Source organism: Puma concolor, chromosome D3 (assembly GCF_028749965.1).
Source record: "Puma concolor isolate L17-30 chromosome D3, mPumCon1.1.hap2, whole genome shotgun sequence".
Lineage (NCBI taxonomy): Eukaryota > Metazoa > Chordata > Mammalia > Carnivora > Felidae > Puma > Puma concolor.
The window spans coordinates 43,983,022-44,002,607 of NC_141678.1; the positions used below are offsets into that span (position 1 = coordinate 43,983,022).

Here is a 19,586-nt window from a genome sequence, read left to right on the forward strand (position 1 = left end):
GGGCCCTGAAACACAAATATAATGATGAGGGACACTAATATCTTGGTACTGTACTTTTACACTGCATCTCCTTATGCACGTATATGTTGGTGCATATGTGTAAACATTTCAATGAGATTGATAGAAGTGAAATTCCCTATCAAAAGGTACATATATATTTTAAGCCACTATATTGAGGTGTGATTGACATAGAAAAAGCTGTATAGATTTAATGTATACAACTTGATGAATTCGGAGACTATACATACATGAAACCATTACAATTAATGCTACAATGCCATAAACACATTGCTCACCTCCAGAAGAGTCCTCCTACCGTCTTTCTTTACTTACTGTATGTGTCATAAGAACATCATAATATTTACCGTGTTGGCAAATTTTTAAGTATACAGTTCAGTATTGTTAACTATAAACACTATTCTGATTTGTAGGATATATTTATCTTGCATAACTGCAACTTTATACCCTTTGGCCAACATTTCCCCATTTCCTCCTTCCTTAGACTCTGGTAGCCATCATCCTATTCTCTGCTTCTACGAGTTTACTTTAGATTCCTCATATAAATGGGATCATGTAGTATTTGTTCTCCGGTGTCTGGCTTATTTCACCTACCGTAATTTTCTTCAGGTTCATCCATGTTGTCACAAATGGCAGGATTTCTTTCTTTTTCATGGCTGAACAATATTCCATTATATGTACATATGACATTTTCTTTATCCATTCATCTATTGACTGACATTTTGGTTGCTTCCATGTCTTCACTATTATGAACAATATATCTCTTCAAGATAATGATATAAATTCCTTTGGATATATACCAGAAGCAGGATTGCTGGATCATTTGGTAGTTCTATCTTTAATTTTTTGAAGAAACTCCATACCTGTTTTTATAGTGGCTTCACTAATTTACACTCCTACTAACAGTGTACAAAGTTTCCCTTTTCTCCACATCCTCACTGACACTTATCTTTTTTTTATTTTTACTTTTTTTAATGTTTGTTTATTTTTTGAGAGAGAGAGAGACAGAGACAGAGACAGAGTGTGAGCAGGGAAGGGGCAGAGAGAGGGAGACACAGAATCTGAAGCAGGCTCCAGGCTCTGAGCTGTCAGCACAAAGCCCAACTCAGGGCTCAACTGTGAGTTCATGACTGGAGCTGAGCCATCCAGGCGCCCCACCTATTGGCCATTTATATATCTTCTTTAGAGTAACGTCTATTCAGGCCCTTTGCCCATTTTTAAAATCAAGTTACTTGTGAGGTACCTGGGTTGCTCAGTTTGTTGAGCATCCAACTCTTGATTTCGGCTCAGGTCGTGATCTCACAGTTCATAGGATTGAGCTCCACTTCAGGCTCTGTGCTGACAGTGAGAAGCCTGCTTGGGCTTCTCTCTTTTCCTCTCTCTCTGCAGCACCCCCCACCCCCCCACTCTATCTCTCTGTCTCAGAATAAATAAACATTAAAAAAATAAAAACAAGTTGTTTTTTTCACTATTGTATGAGTTCTTTATATATTTTTTGAATATTAACCCTTCGTCAGATAGTTTGCAAATATTTAATATTTTCTTTCATTCCATAGGTTGTTTTTCACTTCATTGGTTGTCTCCTTTCCCATGCAGAAGCTTTAGTTTGATGTAATCCCATTTGTCTCTTTCTGCTTTTGTTGCCTGTGCTTTTGTTGTCATATCCAAAATAATCAGTGCCAAGGCCAATGTTAAGAAACTTCTCTATTTTCATCTAAGAGTTTTATAGTTTTAGTTCTTATGTGTAAGTCTTTAATCCAATTTGAGTTTTTATATGTGGTGTAAATTGAGTTCAATTTCATTCTTTTGCATATGAATATGCAGTTTTCCCAACACCATTTATCGAAGAGACAATCTTTCCTCATTATACATTTTTGGCATCCTTATCGTACATCAGCCAACCATATATGCATGGATTTATTTCTGGGCTCTATTCTGCTCCGTTGGTTTATATGTCTATTTTTATGTTTTTACCATACTTGTACCAGTATGCTTGCACCAGTTTTGATTACTGGAGATATAGATAGATAGATAGATAGATAGATATAGACATAATTTTTTGGCTTTGTAACATATTTTGAAATCAGGAAGTGTGATTCCTTTAGTTTTGTCTTCTTGCTCAAATTGCTGTGGCTATTTGAGGTCTTTTGTGACTCCATGTGAATTTTAGGATTGCTTTTTCTAATTCTATAGGAAATATTTTTAGTATTTTGATAGTCATTGATTGAATATGTAGATTGTTTTGGATTCGATATACATTTTAACAATACCAAATCTTCCAATCCATGAACATAGAGTGTGTTTTCTTTTTTTTTTTTAATTTTTTTTTTAACATTTATTTATTTTTGAGACAGAGAGAGAGCATGAACAGGGGAGGGTCAGAGAAAGAGGGAGACAGAATCTGAAGCAGGCTCCAGGCTCTGAGCTGTCAGCACAGAGCCTGACGCGGGGCTCGAACCTATGGACCGCGAGATCATGACCTGAGCCGAAGTCAAACACTTAACCGACTGAGCCACTCAGATGCCCCATAGAATGTGTTTTCATTTATTTGTGTCTTTTAAAATTTCTTTTATCAATGTATTACAGTTTTCAGTGTACGAATCTTTCACCTCCTTGGTTAAGTTTTATTTCTAAATATTTTATTTTTGATGCTTTTGTAAATGGGACTGTTTTGATTTAGAGATTTTTTTTCTTTTTCTTGACTAATTTCTCTGGTTAAAATTTCTGCTACTATGTTGAAGAGACGTGTCAAGAGTGGGTGGCTCAGTTGGTTGAGCATTTGACTCTTGATTTCAGCTCAGGTGATGAGCCCAGGGTTATGGGATCAAGCCCGGCATTGAGCCCTGCATCAGGCTCTACACTGAGAAGACATCCTTGTTTTATCTTGATCTTAGAGGAAATGCTTTCAGTTTTTTACCATTGAATATGATGTTAGCAGTGGACTTTTCATATATGGCCTTTTCTGTGTTGAAGTAAATTTCTTATTCAGTGAAGTAACTTACTTAATGTGAGCTTTTATTATAAAAGGGCATTGGGTTTGGTCAAATACTTTGCATCTATTGAGATGGTCATGTGATTTTTATCCTTTATTCTCTTAATGTTGTGTATCACATTGATTGATTTGCATATGTTGAATATCCTTGCATCCCAAGGATAAATTATATATATCTTTTTAATGTGCTATTGAATTCAATTTGCTAATATTTTGTTAAGGTTTTTGAATCTATATTCATCAGGGATATTGGCTTTTAATTTTCTTTTCTTGTGGTGTCTTTGACTGGCTTTGGTATCAGGGTAATGCTGGCTTTGTAAGTTTGGAAGCCTTCCCCCTATTCAATGTTTTGGAACCAACAGTTTAAGATGGATTAATATTAACTCTTTAAATGCCTGGTAGAATTAAACTGTGAAGCCATCTGGTACTCGGGAGTTTTTTGGGGGGAGGTTTTTTATTACTGATTCAATCTTCTTATTTGTTATTGGTCTCTTCCAGGCTACCATTTCTTCTTGATTCAGTCTTGGTACATAGTTTGTCTCTAGGAGCTTATCTATTTCTTCTAGATCATCCAGTTTGTTACAAATAATTGTCCCTGATTTTTTTTTTTTTTTAATTTGGGGCATTAGTTGTAATATATCCTCTTTCATTTCCAATTTTATTTGAGTATTCTCTTTTTTCTTAGTCTACCTAAGGGCTTGTCCTTTTTTTTTTTTTTTTTTTTTTAAGGTTTTTCTTTTAAAGTAAACTCTACATCGAATGTGGGGCTCAAACTCACAACCCAGAGATCAAGAACTGTATGCTCTACTGACCTAGCCAGCCAGGTGCCCTACTAAAGGCTTATCTTTATGAGCATTTTCAGAAAGCTCTTGGTTTTGTAAAATTTTCTAATTTCTAGTTTCCATTTTATTTAAAAAATTTTTTTCCATTTATTTCTGTTCTAGTCTTTATTATTTCTTTACTTCTAATTGGCCTTCGGTTCTTCCTTTTTTATATGTTCCTTGAGGTGTAAAGTTGGCTTGTTATTTCAGATTTTTCTTCTTTTTTGATGTAGGAATTTATCACTATAAAATTCCCTCTTATTACTACTTTTGTTGTATCCTGTTTTTGGTAGGTTGTGTTTTATTTTTTGTTTTCTAATTTCTCTTTGATTTCTTCTTTGGCCCAATGGTTATTCAAGAGTGGGTTATTCATTTATTTTTTAGACGTTTTATTTTTTATTTTTATTTTTTATTTTAGAAAGAGAGAGAGCACATAAGCAGGGGAGAAAGGCAGAGGGAGAGAGGGAGAGGAAGGGAGGGAGGGAAGGGGAGAGAGAGAGAGAGAGAGAGAGAGAGAGAGAGAGGGAGAGAGAGAGAGAGAGAGAGAGAGAGAGAGAGAGAGAGAGAGAAAGAGAAAGGGAGAATCTTAAGCAGGCTCCACAATGAGCATGGGTTTGATTCCATGACCCTGAGATCATGACCTGAGGTGAAATCAAGAGTCAGATGGTCAACCGAGCCACCCAGCCACCCCACAAGAATGTGTTACTTAATTTCCATGTATTTATGAATTTTTTCATCTTCTTACATTTTAATTTCTAGTTCCATTCCATTGTGTTTAGAAAAGATGTTTGGGATGATTTTAATCTTGCTAAATTGTTAGACTTGTTAGACTTGTTTTCTCTTTTAGAATATGAGCTATCCTGGAGAATGTTCTATGTGTGCTTGAGAAGAATGTGTATTCTGCTGCTGTTAGATGAAGTGTTCTGTATACATCTATTAGGCCCATTGGATCCATAATGTTATATAATCTCATGAACTGTGAGATCATGACCTGAGCTGAAATCAAGAGTTGGCCACTTAACCAACTGAGCCATCCAGGAGCCCCTATCTATTATTTTTTGTCTGGATGTTTTACCCATAAATCAAAGTGGGGGTACTGAAGTCTTCTACTATCACTGTATTGCTATTTCTCCCTTCACATTTGTTAATGTTTGCTTTATATATTTAAGTGCTTTGATGTTGTGTGCATATATACTCATAATTGTTATATCTTTCTATTGATCTTTTTATCATTATATAATGATAATGACCATCTTTGTCTCTTATAGCTTTGACTTACAGTCTATTTGTCTGATATAAATATAGAAACCTCTGCTCTTATTTGGTTATTATTTTCATGGGATATAATTTTTCATCCCTTCATTTTTAACCTATGTGTGTCTTACATGTGAATCTAAAGTGAGCCTCTTTTATTATTATTATTTTAATGTTTATTTATTTTTGAGAGAGAGCACGAGCAGGGAAGGGGCAGAGATAGAGGGAGACACAGAATCTGAAGCAGGCTCCAGGCTCTGAGCTGTCAGCACAGAGCCTGACATGGGGCTTGAACTCATCAACTGTGAAATCATGACCTGAGCCAAAGCTGGAAGCTCAACTGACTGAGCCACCCAGAACCCCCCACCCCCAACATTGTATTCAATTTAATGGCTAAATCATTCTATACAGTAATTTGTGTAAACCTACAGATATAAATATGGATATAGAGATATAGATAGAAATATACAGATACAGGATTAAACAACATATAAATATTACCGCATTCAAGAGCTTTAAATCACACATTTCTAAACATTTTCACTTTTTCTCCTTATAACTTCAATGTCTCAAAGTACTTTATGGGAAAGAAGATGGCTCGGGAAATAGTGTCATGTTCTCATATGACAATTCATAATGTTTTTAATGAAGTAAAATTAACATACAAAGTTAGTTTCAGGTGTAAATAGTGACTCAGCAATTCTATACATTACTTAGTGCTCATAAGTGTAGTCAACATCTGTCGTCATTCAACATTAATACATTATCATTGACTATATTCCCTATACTGTATATTTCATCTCTGTGATTTATTTATAACTGGAAGTTTGTACCTCTTAATCTTCTTTTATTTATTTCACCTATCCCCTCACCCACCTAACCCTATGGCAACCACCAGTTCTCTAAGAGTTTTGTTTTTTGTTTTCGTTTTGTTGTTTTTAGATTCCACATATAAGTGAAACAATATGGTATTTGTCTTTAACTTATTTCACTTAGCATAATACTCTCTAGGTCATCTGTGTTGTTGCAAATGTAAAGATTTCATTCTTTTTTATGGCCAAGCAATATTCCACCACCCACCCACCCACACACACACAAACCACACACACACACCTTTTATCCATTCATCTATGGATGGATACTTGGGTTTCTTCTGTATCTTGGCTATAGTAAATAATGCTGTTTTTATCTTTTTGGATTTCTCCTTCTCCTTTTGCCTCCCCCTCCTCCTTTTTCCTCCTCCTCCTTCTTTTTAACTATTGGTTAGTAAATACCCAGTAGTGAAATTATTGGATCATATAGTAATTTTATTTTTAATTATTTTGAGCAACTTCCATACTGTTTTTCACAGTAGCTGCCACCAACAACGTACAAAAGTTTTTTCCTCTACATTCTGACCAACACTTGTTGTCTTTTTGATTCTAGCCATTCTGACAGGTGTAAGATGATGTCTCATTGTAGTTTTGATTTGCATTTCCTTGATGATTAGTGATGTTGAGCAGCTTTTCATGTGTCTGTTGGCCATCTGCATATATGTTTTCTTTGGAGAAATGTCTGTTCAGGTCCTCTGTCCATTTTTTAATCAGACTGTTTTTTGGTTGTGTTGTAGAAGTTCTTTATATTTTTTGGATATTAACCCCTTATTGGATAGATCATTTGCAAATGTCTTCTTCCATTCAGTGGGATGCCTTTCATTTTGTTAACAATTTCCTTTGCTATGCAAAAGCTTTTTATTTTGGTATAGTCTCAACACTTAATTTTTGCTTTTGTTTCCTTTGCCTGAGGAGACTTATCCACACACTGCTATGGTAGATGTAAAAAAAAAAAAAAAAAAAAAAAAAAAAAAATTACTGCCTACATTTTCTTCTAAGATTTTTATGGTTTCAGGTCTCACATTTAAGTCTTTAATCCATTTTGAGTTTTTAATTTTGTGTGTATAGTGTAAGAAAGTGTCCAGTTTTCCTATCTGTTGAAAAGACTTTTCTCCATTATATTCTTGCCTCCACTGTCATAGACTAATTGAGCATATAAGCATGGTTTCATTTCAGGGCTCTATTCTGTTCTACTGATCTATGTATTGATTTTTGTGCCAAGACCATACTATTTTGATTACCACAACTTTGTAGTATGCATTGGAACTGTGATACCTCCCATTTTGTTCTTTCCCAAGATTGTTTTGGCTATTTGGGGGTCGGGGTGGAGTCTTTGTGGTTCCATACAAATTTTAGTATTATTTGTTCTAGTTCTCTGAAAACTTCTGTTGGTATTTTGATAGGAATTGCTTTAAATCTCTAGATAGCTTTGGGTAGTATGAACATTTTAACAATATTAATCCTTCCAATCCATGAGGTTGGTATATCCTTCCATTTGTTTCTTCAATTTCTTTCATCAGTTCTTTATAGCTTGGGTATAGATCTTTCCTCTCCTTGGTTAAGTTTATTCCAACAATTAATTAACATTTGATGAAAAAGACGAGATATTTAATTTCTGTGTACTTCAGGGATTTCTTCATGTTAAGTAGAATTGTTAGTCTTTCCATAATTCACAAAAGTCCAAGTTACATATATTCTTAAGATAACCTACTAAGGAATTGGTGGGGTAGGGGTGAGGTTTAAGAAGGGCAGACAAGTATTTACTATATGCACTTTTGCATTTCTTCAATTTATTACAATCAGCAGAGATTGCTCATTGCAAAGATTGCTAAAAAAAATTAATGCTACAAGATATTTGAGATAAAATATACCTAGAGCACTGAGTGCAGCTTTATACAGACATATACAACTAGAAGTTGATTTGTGCAGTAAACATAAAACAATTGTGGTTAAGATTTCTAGTTGTGGATTAAAAAGAAAACTCATTAAATAGATCCTCAGAATATGACCATTTATTTTAATAATCTTATGTGAAAATACTCAACAATCATTATATAGGTTCTTCCCTTAATTTCTGTGAATGGTTTACAATTTTCTTGGATGTCTTTATACATCTTTCAAGTGGTTTTTATTTTCTTGTAAATATTAAAAACATTTCAGTAATTGTTGCTAGTATACAGAAAAAAACCTTATTTTTGTACATTTATCTTGTTTCCAGTGGCCTTTGAACATTCACTGAATATGAATGCTGTATTTTTAGACTTCTACATATGAAATTAGGACATCTGCAAATATCTGTTTTATTTCTGTACAGTGACTTACCAGGTTCATAGACTAGAAGATAAAATTTTAAAGAGGTTAATTTTCCCCAAATTGATCTATAGGTTGAATGCAGTTCCAATTAAAATCCTGGCAGAGTCTGTGTGTGTGTGTGTGTGTGTGTGTGTGTGTGTGTGTGGAAATTAACATGTTTTAAAACTTATATGGGAATGTAAAGGGGCCAAGAAGAGCCACATCAATCTGGAAGAACTACAAAGCTGGAAGACTTACACTCTAGCTATCTTTTTTACAGAACTACGGTAATTAAAACTGTGATATTCACAAGGATAGAGAAACAGATTGGTCACCTGGTTTATGACACAGGGAAGGATAGTCATCAATAAATACTGTAAGACCAATTCGATATCCATATAGAGGAAAAAGCAAAAAACAAAAACCTTTGATCTTCACACATACACAAAATTCATTTCCAGTTGGATGGCAGAATTACATGTTCATTAAATGATACCACAGAGTTATAAAGCAAGTGTAGTAGGTAGTATATAATGCCATTCGCAATCACCTAATTTTTAAAAAAACATGGTCTTTATTCAAATGGCTGCTAGTAGTTGCGCTTTATTTCTTAACAGGAAGAATTGTAGAAGTTACAAATTGAAAATTAGAAACTGGAAGCTCAAATTAGCAACCCAGTAAGAACCAACTCATTGATTTATGATTACTAAATTTGGATTATTATAGAAATTCTAGTGATATGAAAAGAAAATGAGAACATATTTAATTTTCTAATGTTTATTTGTGAGAGAGACAGAGTACGCGCAGGGTAGAGGCAAAGAGAGAGAGGGAGATACAGAATCTGAAGCCGGCTCCAGGCTTTCAGCTGTCAGCACAGAGCCCAACGTGGGGCTCGAACTCATGAACTGTGTGCGATCATGACCTGAACCGAAGTTGGACACTTAACCAACTGAGCCACCCAGGTGCCCCTGAGAACATATTTTATCAAGCAGGGTTTGATTATCATGTTTAGATTCTTTTTTTTTTTTTTTAAATTTTAAATGAAGTGTACACAAGTCATTTTAAGCTGAAACTTCAAGGAATGGCAAGTGACCCATAGTTTCCAGCCTGTGAATAAGGACAGTGACTGTTTTCTTTCTAGCCCAGCGTCCCTGGTCTCAGTTCAGGCTTGCAGGAGTGGTGAGTGGGCAGGCTTGATGCTGAACCTCTTAGTGTATCTCCCTGTAATAAAGTGGCTAGAAAACTGAAAGTACATTTCCCTGATTTCCTTGCAGTTAGAATTCTGGATGTGGTTTAGTTTTGGAAAAGCAGATGTATCCATAGAAGGCAGAAGTGAGATGATGAAAGTGATTTTCTGAGGCAGTGTCGACAGAGATTCCAGTGTCTGGACACAAGGTTCATTAAGTGGCAACAGGAATTGTAAAACATCTAACTTGGTGTGAACTGTAGCAGACATAACAAAATACTGTGAAGAATTAGCAGTAGTGTGCCTTCCTGATCATGGCACTCTCCTGGTTCTTGCCATGTTGGTATACTTTGGGATTGAGTGGTTTTTTTGAACTCAGAAGAGAAGGAGCTCTCTTGGCTGACCTGATTCCACATTGTGGCATGCCTCTGTCAGTTCTCAAGAGTTCCATGCTCATGTCTCCTTAAACTAATTAGAATTAACTGTTCTTTGCACTTTATAGGACCTTACAGAGCCAAACAATTGTATACTAACAATACAGCAAGCAGCATGAGCTTCACATTCCTGTCAGTTCTCCTATGCTCCCCCCAAAAATACAGAGTGGCCCAGGGGGTGCTGAGCACGCAGTGGGTTTGCATTACAGCTGAGGAATCTGAAGTTTAGGGTATTTGAATCTTTTTTAAGGAGTACAAAAAAATATTCCAACTTTTGCTCGGGAGGGAGACATTACCTTTTATTATACTGGGCTGTAAACAACCTGCTTTTCTCTTGACAGAGACATGATATTGTCCAAGGCTGTTCACTATACAAATATCTTTGGTAAAGATAGTCCAGAACTAAGGCTGTCAGAGCCACTGGTCACAAGATGTAGAGAAATGCAAGGGACTTACAGAAAATTGCTTCCCAACAGACATTAGCCGACTTTTCATTTCAACTGTAACAACTTGTTTTAAAGCCCAAACGATATTTTCTTTTAAAAACTCACTTTAATCTAGGCATGGAATTTAACAAACATTGGTATACAGTCAGGGACTAATTTATAACATGGTTTCTATTCATTTCAGCCATGAGAAAACACCAGTCATTATTAAAGGTATCCATCCATAAATTACTTTTATTTCTCATTAAATGAGCACAGAGTCATTAGCATATTAATAACAGATATGTTTATTATTACATATCCATCAGTGCGGCTTTCAATACCACTTGAAACATGCATATCATCCTAGAGACGAATCAGTTTTCCAGTGCTTCTTATTTGATACACATTACTGCAAAGCCATTATAAATTATTGAGGAGGTATTTGGTTAAAAAAATAAACAATAAATCATACTGCCCATATGAATCAACTCTTGTATAGGACAAGAGTTTAACAGTATTTATCTGGTAATTCCTATGTTAACTGGAAAACATCACAGATGTATTGTCATAATTTTATATTGATATAACCTACATAGTTTGCAGAATTTTATAAAGTCATTCATTATTGTAGCAGGTAGTTTAATGCAAAGATTGTACTCAATTTATGAAAGTCCAACAAACCTCTAAATATTTTAAATTAAACCAATTATCAATGAAAAACCCACTGACATATAATTTTTTGAAAATATGTTCTTTTGAAATTTCTATATTTAGTCATGGCAGTAAAATAATTCTTTCAAATTAAGGCACTAAAAGGGCAATGCAACTCCCATTGAAAGTGTTCTAAGAATAATTTACATTTCAAACAGTGCATACATTTCTTATATGTTTGTTAACTTAATGTCTTTATCACTTAAAACCACAAAGAAATACATTATACAATTACAGAAATGATGTACCCCACAAAATGCTTTTAAAACTTGGTTCTTTTGTACAGTTAGTTCCTAATGTCTCTAGTAGTAAAATAACTCAATATGGCTTGGCAAAAATGCATAGATTAAATGTAAAAAAAAAAACATTTTTTCGCCTTCTCCCATTCCTCAATCTATAAACGTGCTGAAACACATACAGTATTTTGTAAAGCATAATGTAAAATATTTATTCTCCGTAAGTCCATCATGGGCAATCAAAAGTGAGGCTTTTAAATTCTACAGTGAGGGCACTGAAGTCAAGTGATGTCACTGCTTTCTTAAAATAGTTTTGTATAGTCTTGCAAGAGCACAAAGACTGAAGTCATTTAAAAGAATTTCAGTTGTCTCATTTTGAGATATTTTCTTTACTCCTTCCATGAGCTGATCTTCATAGTGATTGGCCATTCCACTTGAAAGTGAAAGTCCCTTCCTCTCACTCATATGAGGAAAACTGTGTTCTATCATGATTGACAGGCGTTTTCTTAGAAATTCAAAAAGGCAGCACCTTTTTAAAAAAATATATCTACCTAAGCTTTCCCCCAATTGTACTTGCATTACACAGTAATAATTAATCTAATCTACCTGTAGGCAAACCCGCAATTAAAACAAAAAACAAAAAAAACCCTCAGTGTGCTTTTGTGCCAAAGCAAGGACAGAATAACAGCAATCTTAACCCTGAAGCCTGTGATATTTGTGTCAAAGGAACAGCCTGTCTGCTCTGCATGGTTAAAGAAGCCTGGTTTATCAGGTAGCATTCCACATGATTCCACAAGGCGTTAGGTCACGTGGTTAACTGCTGGGGTGGGGGGTGGGGGACAAAAAAAGAAAAAATTGTAATTTAAGAAATATATTCAGTTTAAAAATTCAAGAAACAAATTTAGAGAGAAAGGTAAATATTATTTTTATATGTGATTAATACAATTTGGAAAATAGGAAAAGGAAAAATACACTTTGTATTGTCTTCTTTTTGCTTCTACTCTATTTCAAACACATGGCGTTCTTTTGTTTTTTACAAAACTATAATTCGATTTTACATAGTTTTAGATCTAGCTTTGTCCTATACAGTCATACAGGATTTTACAGAAATAAGTCAGGAGTCAGGTGATAATACACTAGAGTAGTATGGTGGGTGAAGAATACAGAAGGTGTAATGCTTAACTATTTAGGCATTTTCAAAGAATTAGACTTGGTTATTAATAATAGGGAGTGAAGAAATGGTTGAATTAAAAATGGTTTTAAGTCTGCTTGGATGACTTGAGTGACATTAGCAGAGATGCAAATCAGTGTTAGGTCTCAGCTTCTAGATTAAAATGTTCCTCTTAATACAGGGGTTACACTCTAGGAAAGTTAGTATTTGGTATAGGAGAAAAAACATAGGCTTCAGAATTGGACAAAAATAAAAATAGGTTTCAACCCTGACTATGCCACTAACTCACTGTGTGATCTTGCCCAAGTGGCTTGATTCCTCTGAGCCTCATTTATGTATAAAAATGTATAAAATGAGAACTTAATAAGACATTATTACCTCTTTTCAGGAAAGGGTTTAATTATGCCCTGCAGTTGTTTATTATATCATATAAATATTTTGAAAAAATTCTATCAAAATCAGTTAAAAAAAAAGAGAGGGATATTTAACTGGGAAGTTTATTTGTAACACCATTTTCACTGATAATACCAAATAATTGTGATTGAAAAACAACCACAATTTGTTTAAAACTTTAAGGGCTAAGTATGTGCCATGTACACCAACCAAGATAGTGAAATCTGATATGGACTTGGAAGAAAATATGAAATTTATAAATTTCATATTAATTTCAAACAGGAATCAAACTAATTTGTAAAGTCATTTCATGTCATATATAAATACTTCACTACAAATGATGCCCTCTATGGGGAAAAGAACAATTAGATTTTAGATTTTAATAGATATTAACCAATCACTTTCACATTTTGTCAAAAAGGTTAACACTGCAATCCTTACCTAGTTTTTGCAGATGTATTTTTGACGACTTTTCGGAAAGACTGATTTGCAGTGGATCTTGTAGAAAGTGTTCGAGGGGATGCACGAACAAAACCAGATGGTGGATTCTTAGGGATCTTCTTCACCAAATGTGTTACCCATTTTTTTTGTTCATCCTGAGAACATGCTAACAGCAGCATATCTCTTGCTGATGTTACATCATAACTGACTGTTTAAAAAAAAAAAAAAGACACAAAGTCTTACAGGGGCATCTGGGTGGCTCAGTCAACTAAACATCAGACTCTTGATTTCAGTTCAGGTCTTGATCTCATGGTTCGTGAGACTGAACTGTGCACTGGGCTCCATGCTAACAGTGCAGAGTCTGCTTGGGATTCTCTCTCTCTCCTTCTCTCTCTGCCCCTCCCTGGCTTGCGTGCACATGTGCTCTATGTCTCAGAAGAAAGAAATAAACATTTTAAAAAATAGAAAAAATAAAGTCATACAGTAAGTACCTAAAATGGTCCCATTGAATGTATAATTTTGTAAGTTCTTAAAATTTTAAAAGATTTACTATGCTTAAGTTTGGACAATATCTCTCCTTAATTAAGGCTGAAAATTTAAAAAGGAGACATTAATCACAAACTACTAAGAAAGATAAAGCAAAAAAAAAAAAATTAAAAAAAGCAGAAGCGAAACTAATGTATTTGTAGAACTTAAGTTTCTTATCTTAAAATAGCTATCGTCTATATTCTTTTCCTCAAGCTACCCTTGCTAAACTAGAAGACATTTGTTTATGACCCTGCATGTTGGTCCAGGCAGTGAAAACCGAACAAAAAGAAAACAAGCAGGAGGCAAAAATTCAAGGAGAAATAATATAGTGGAACTCACCTATAGCTCTTCTCTCCAATTTAGAGTAAGTTCTTAAAGGTAAGTTTTTTATAAGGCGGTAATTCTCTTTAAAAACATTATGTTCAAAGCTAGATTTGTAGCTGTGAAATGACAGCTACATGTTGCTCCTCTAGTGTCAAAATACCACTTCTTATAATCTCTTTTCAACTTGGTATAGAAAATGCTATGCTTGAAGAAATTATTTTAATGGGACTTAATTTTCTAATTTGTTATAAACTGTAAAAGTAATTTTTATGCCTTACCTTTACATGGAGAAATTAAGTCCTCTTTCTTATCTAAGTGATCTCTGTGGCACTTAACATGGCATCTTCGACATTCTAGGGCAGGAGGTGGCTTAAAAACATGCCAGAGAGGTTTGGCACAGGCCTCACAGTTGGCGGGAAAGTGGTAGAGTGTCGGAATGAACTCATGGCCTTTGTGGTTTTGAAAATTAGTCTTTTCAGCTTGCTGTACTGGTTCCATCTCTACATCTTTTCTACATTCACCTTCATTTGCATATAGTATCTACATTCAGGAATGGTAAAAGGAAGATTTTAAAGTCTTAATTTGTACACATAAGTTTCAAATTATAAAAAACATTGGTGTTTTGCATACTTCACAAAGTGCATTTAGTCATTAAATAAAAGATTTTCTAAAATTAGAATTTAAGGTTTTCACCTGGAATATTTTAGGAATTTCTTCAGTTTCAGCTCTGTAAACATCTCCTTGGGTTACAGGTCGAACATGAAACAATTTACTAAGATGAAAATAAACAGGACATAAACTATTAAACTCATTTACAGTAAAAGACAAATGAACATTTCATTGAAGAGGACAAACAGGTGGCAAATAAGCACATGAAATGATGTTCAACATCATTAGTCATTAGAGAAATGCAAATTAAAATCACCGTAGGCATCACTGTACACCTATCAGACTTTAAAAAGTAAAAACAGTAATAACACCAAATGCTAACGAAGATGCAGAGAAACTAGATCACTCATATAATTGTGGTAGAAATGTAAAAACTGCAGAGCCACTTTGAAAAACAGCATGGCTGTTTCTTACAAAATGAAACAAACATATGCTTAACATATGACCCAGCAACTGAATTCCTGGGCCTTTATTCCATAGAAATGAACATTTATATTTATAAAAAAACTTGTATATGAATGTTCATATATAGCCCAAAGCTGAAAACAGCCCAAATGAATGGTTAAACACTGGTACATTCATACCATGGAATACTACTCAACAATAAAGAGAAACAAATGGTAACTTGAATGAATCTCAAGAGAATTATGCTGAATGAAAAGAGACAATCTCAAAGGTTATAAACTATTTGATTCCACCTATATGACCATGCTTAAAAACACAAAATTATGGAGATGGAGAACAGGATTACAGATGGGGGCAGAAACGGCACTTGTTATGGCTATAAAAGGGTAGCATGATGGTTCCCTGTGATGGAACTGCTCTGTATTTGGTGGTGATCATATGAATCCATTTATGTGATAAAGGCATAATAAACTGGAAAGAGATAAAACTATCATTATTTGGAGATGATGTGATTGTATTTGTAGAAAACCCCTGTGGAAAACCCAATAAAACTAGTAAATAAACAAGATTAGAGGATTCAAGATGAATATATAAAAATAAATAGTACTGGAATAACCAGATATCCACATGGAAAATATACACGCACATACAAAAGTAACTTTAACTGCAACCTCTTACCAAACACAAAAATAAATTCTGAGATTAATCATAACTTAAGGGGTGGCTGGGTGGCTCAGTCAGTTAAGTGTCTGACTTTGGCTCAGGTCATGATCTTGTAGTTTGTGAGTTCAAGCCCGTGATGTGCTCTCTGCTGACAGCTCGGAGCCTGGAGCCCGCTTCAGATTCTGTGTCTCCCTCTCTCTCTGCACCCTCCCCCTGCCCCCAGCCCCATTCACGTTCTGCGTCTCTCTCTAAAATAAATAAACATTAAAAAAATTTTTTTAAATCAGAACTTAAATGTAAAGCCTAGAAATAGAAAGCTCCTAAAAGAAAACACAGAATACTTTCACAATCTTTGGAGAAGCAAAATTTCTTGGACTACAAAAAGCTATCTTTTAAAAAATTAATAAATTTGTTTCCATTAAAAGACACCATAAAGAAAATGAATAGGCAAGCCACAGATTAGGAAATATTTGCACTGCATGTTTCTGATATAGAACCCATATCCAGAATATATATACAGAACTTTTACAGGGACACCTGGGTGGCTCAGTCAGTTAAGCTTCCAACTTCAGCTTAGGTCATGATCTCGCAGTTCACAAGTTTGAGCCCCATGTCAGGTTCTGGGCTGACAGCTCAGAGCCTGGAGCCTGCTTCAGATTTGTGTCTCCTTCTCTCTCTGCCCCTCCCCTGCTTGTACTCTGTCTCTCTCTCAAAAGTAAATTTAAAAAACATTAAAAAAAAAAAAAGATTTACAAATCTATCTTAAAAAAGTCAAGTAATCCAATTAAAAATGGGCAAAAGACATGGAGATATTTAAGATATACAAATGGCCAATAAACATCTGAAAAAATTTTTGGTATCATTAGTCATGGGGAAAATACAAGTTAAGACAATAATGAGACAGCATTTCATCTTCATTAGAATAGCTAAAATGTTAACTACACTGGTATTAAAATTAAAAACTTAAAAATAATAAAAATAAAATAAAAGAACAGCATAAATCAAAGACTGACAGCACCATATGTGGTGAAAACATGGAACAACTGTAACTCATATACTGCTGGTGAGCATAACACAGTGTAACTATTTCTGGGGACTATTTGGTAGATTTTTAAAAGATTAAACACAGATTTACTCAATACCCAGGATTCCACTAAGTAATTACACATGAAAAATGAAAACATAAATCCACCAAAAGAATGTTCATAACAGTCTTATTTATAACAACCCCAAATTGAAAGCAAGCCAAATGTTCCTCAACAGAAGAATGGATAAACAAATTGAGATATATTAATTTGATGGAATATTATTCAGTAATAAAAGGAATTGCTGAATATATTCAGCAATTGATACACATAGCAAAACACTATGCTGGGTGAAAGATGCCAGGCACAAAAGAATACATATCATATGATTCCATTTATATGAAGTTCTAGAATAGGCAAAACTCAGTAACAGAATTCAGATGTTCTTTTTTTTCCCCCTGAGAAAATGGTATAAGTGGGCTTTCTAGGATGATGGAAATACTTTTTTTTTTTTTTTTTAACGTTTATTTATTTTTGAGACAGAGAGAGACAGAGCATGAACAGGGGAGGGTCAGAGAGAGGGAGACACAGAATCTGAAACAGGCTCCAGGCTCTGAGCTGTCAGCACAGAGCCCGATGTGGGGCTTGAACTCACTGACCGCGAGATCATGACCTGAGCTGAAGTCGGCCGCTTAACCTACTGAGCCACCCAGGTGCCCTGATGGAAATATTCTTTATCTTGTTATGGGTAATGATTACATGGGTGTTTGTAATTGTCAAAAGAACAGAACACTTATGATTTAGGCATTTTATAAAAATTATACTTCAATAAAAAGGTAAGACAACAAACTTTCATCAATCTGAAAGCATTTAACTTAGTTGAAAGATGATGTCTCTAATATTAGTATTTATGTATTATTCCATTTAGGTTGAACACTTAAATTTTTACAACCAATGCTTCTTCAAAGAATTAGGAAATCAAAACAGTATGGTACTGGTACAAAAACAAACACATAGATCAATAGAACAGCATAGAGAGCCCAGAAATAAACCCATATTTTTATGATTAATTAATCTGCAACAAAGAAAGCAAAAATACAAAACAGGAAAATGTCTCTTCAACAAATGGTACTGGGAAAATTACTAGATAGATACATGCAAAAAAATAAAACTGGACTACTTTCTTACACCATACACAAAAATAAACTCAAAATGGATTAAAGACCTACATGTGAGATCTGAAGCCATAAAACTTCTAGAAGAAAACATAAGTGGTAATCTCTTTGATAAGGTCAAAGAATTTTTCTAGATATGTCTCCTTTGGCAAGGGAAACTAAATCAAAATTAAACTATTAGGACTATACCAAAATAAAAAGCTTTTTGCACAGCAAAAAAACCATCAACAGAACAAGCCATCAACCTACTGAGTGGGAGAAGATATTTGCAAATGATGTATGTGATAAGGGGTTAATATAAAAAATATATAAAGAACTTATATAATTCAACACCAAAAAACTCCCAAAGAATCCAATTTAAGAATGGGCAGAGAGGGGCGCCTGGGTGGCGCAGTCGGTTAAGCGTCCGGCTTCAGCCAGGTCACGATCTCGCGGTCCGTGAGTTCGAGCCCCGCGTCGGGCTCTGGGCTGATGGCTCAGAGCCTGGAGCCTGTTTCCGATTCTGTGTCTCCCTCTCTCTCTGCCCCTCGCCCGTTCATGCTCTGTCTCTCTCTGTCCCAAAAATAAATAAACGTTGAAAAAAAAAAATTTTAAAAAAAAAAGAATGGGCAGAGGACACGAATAGACATTTTTCCAAAGAAGACACACAGATGGCCAACAGACACATGAAAAGATGCTCAACATCAGTAACCATCAGGGAAATGCAAATTCAAACAACAATGAGATAACACCTCATACCTGTCAGAATAGCTAGAATTAAAAATATAAGAAACAACAAGTGTTGGCAAGGATAGGAGAAAAAGGAACCCTTGTGCACTGTTGGGAATGCATGCTGGTGCAGCCACTAAGGAAAACAGTACAAAGGTTTTTCAAAAAGTTAAAAATAGAATTACCATATGATCCAGTAATTCCACTACCAGGTATTTATTCAAAGAATATGGAAACACTAATTTGAAGAGATATATACAACCCCTATGTTTATTCCAGCATTATTTATAATAGCCAAGATATGGGTGAATAGAGTATTAGCCATAAAAAAGAATGAAACCTTGCCATTTCCAAAACATAGACGGACCTTGGCCCTAGAGGGTATAATGTTACATGAAATAAGTCAGTCAGGGAAAGATAAATACCCTATTTCACTCGTAAGTGAAATTTAAGAAACAAATGAACAAAGAAAAAAAAAGAGACAAAAAAACAACAGACTCTTAGAGAACAAACTGATGGTTACCAGAGGGGAGGTAGGTGGGGGGTGGGTAAAATAGGTGAAGGGGATTAAGATTACACTTATTGTGATGAGCACTGAGTAAATATGGAATTGTTGGCTCACTATATTGTACACCTGAAACTAATATAACCCTGTATGTTAACTATAATTGAAAAAAGGAAAAAAATGGGAAATAAAATTTCAGAACGCTCTGGTAGCTGCTCAATTCTTTTTACATTCTAGATATAATTGATTTCACAAATGTTTAATTCCAAACGAATGCCAACACTTCATTTTAAGTTTATATTTTTCATGAATAGCACCCACCACATCTCACTTTG

The 19,586-nt window shown here is 34.7% G+C and overlaps 1 protein-coding gene across 4 annotated transcripts in view; it reads right to left on the bottom strand.

Moving 5' to 3' along the window:
* Nucleotides 1–10,531: 10,531 nt before the first annotated feature.
* ROCK1 (Rho associated coiled-coil containing protein kinase 1) overlaps nt 10,532–19,586 on the bottom strand; it is a 161,476-nt gene continuing 152,421 nt past the window's right edge. For 2 of the 4 annotated variants that reach the window (XM_086682578.1, XM_086682576.1), the window contains exons 30-33: nt 14,795–14,873; nt 14,380–14,641; nt 13,250–13,457; nt 10,532–12,064 (exon numbers count right to left, since the gene is read on the bottom strand). In XM_086682578.1, the coding sequence (XP_086538704.1) occupies nt 12,058–12,064; nt 13,250–13,457; nt 14,380–14,641; nt 14,795–14,873 (556 nt within the window). In that variant the 3' untranslated portion in view covers nt 10,532–12,057. Of the gene's footprint in view, nt 12,065–13,245; nt 13,458–14,379; nt 14,642–14,794; nt 14,874–19,586 lie in introns of those variants that run through there. The other 2 variants (XM_086682577.1, XM_086682579.1) reach the window with 2 other exon arrangements.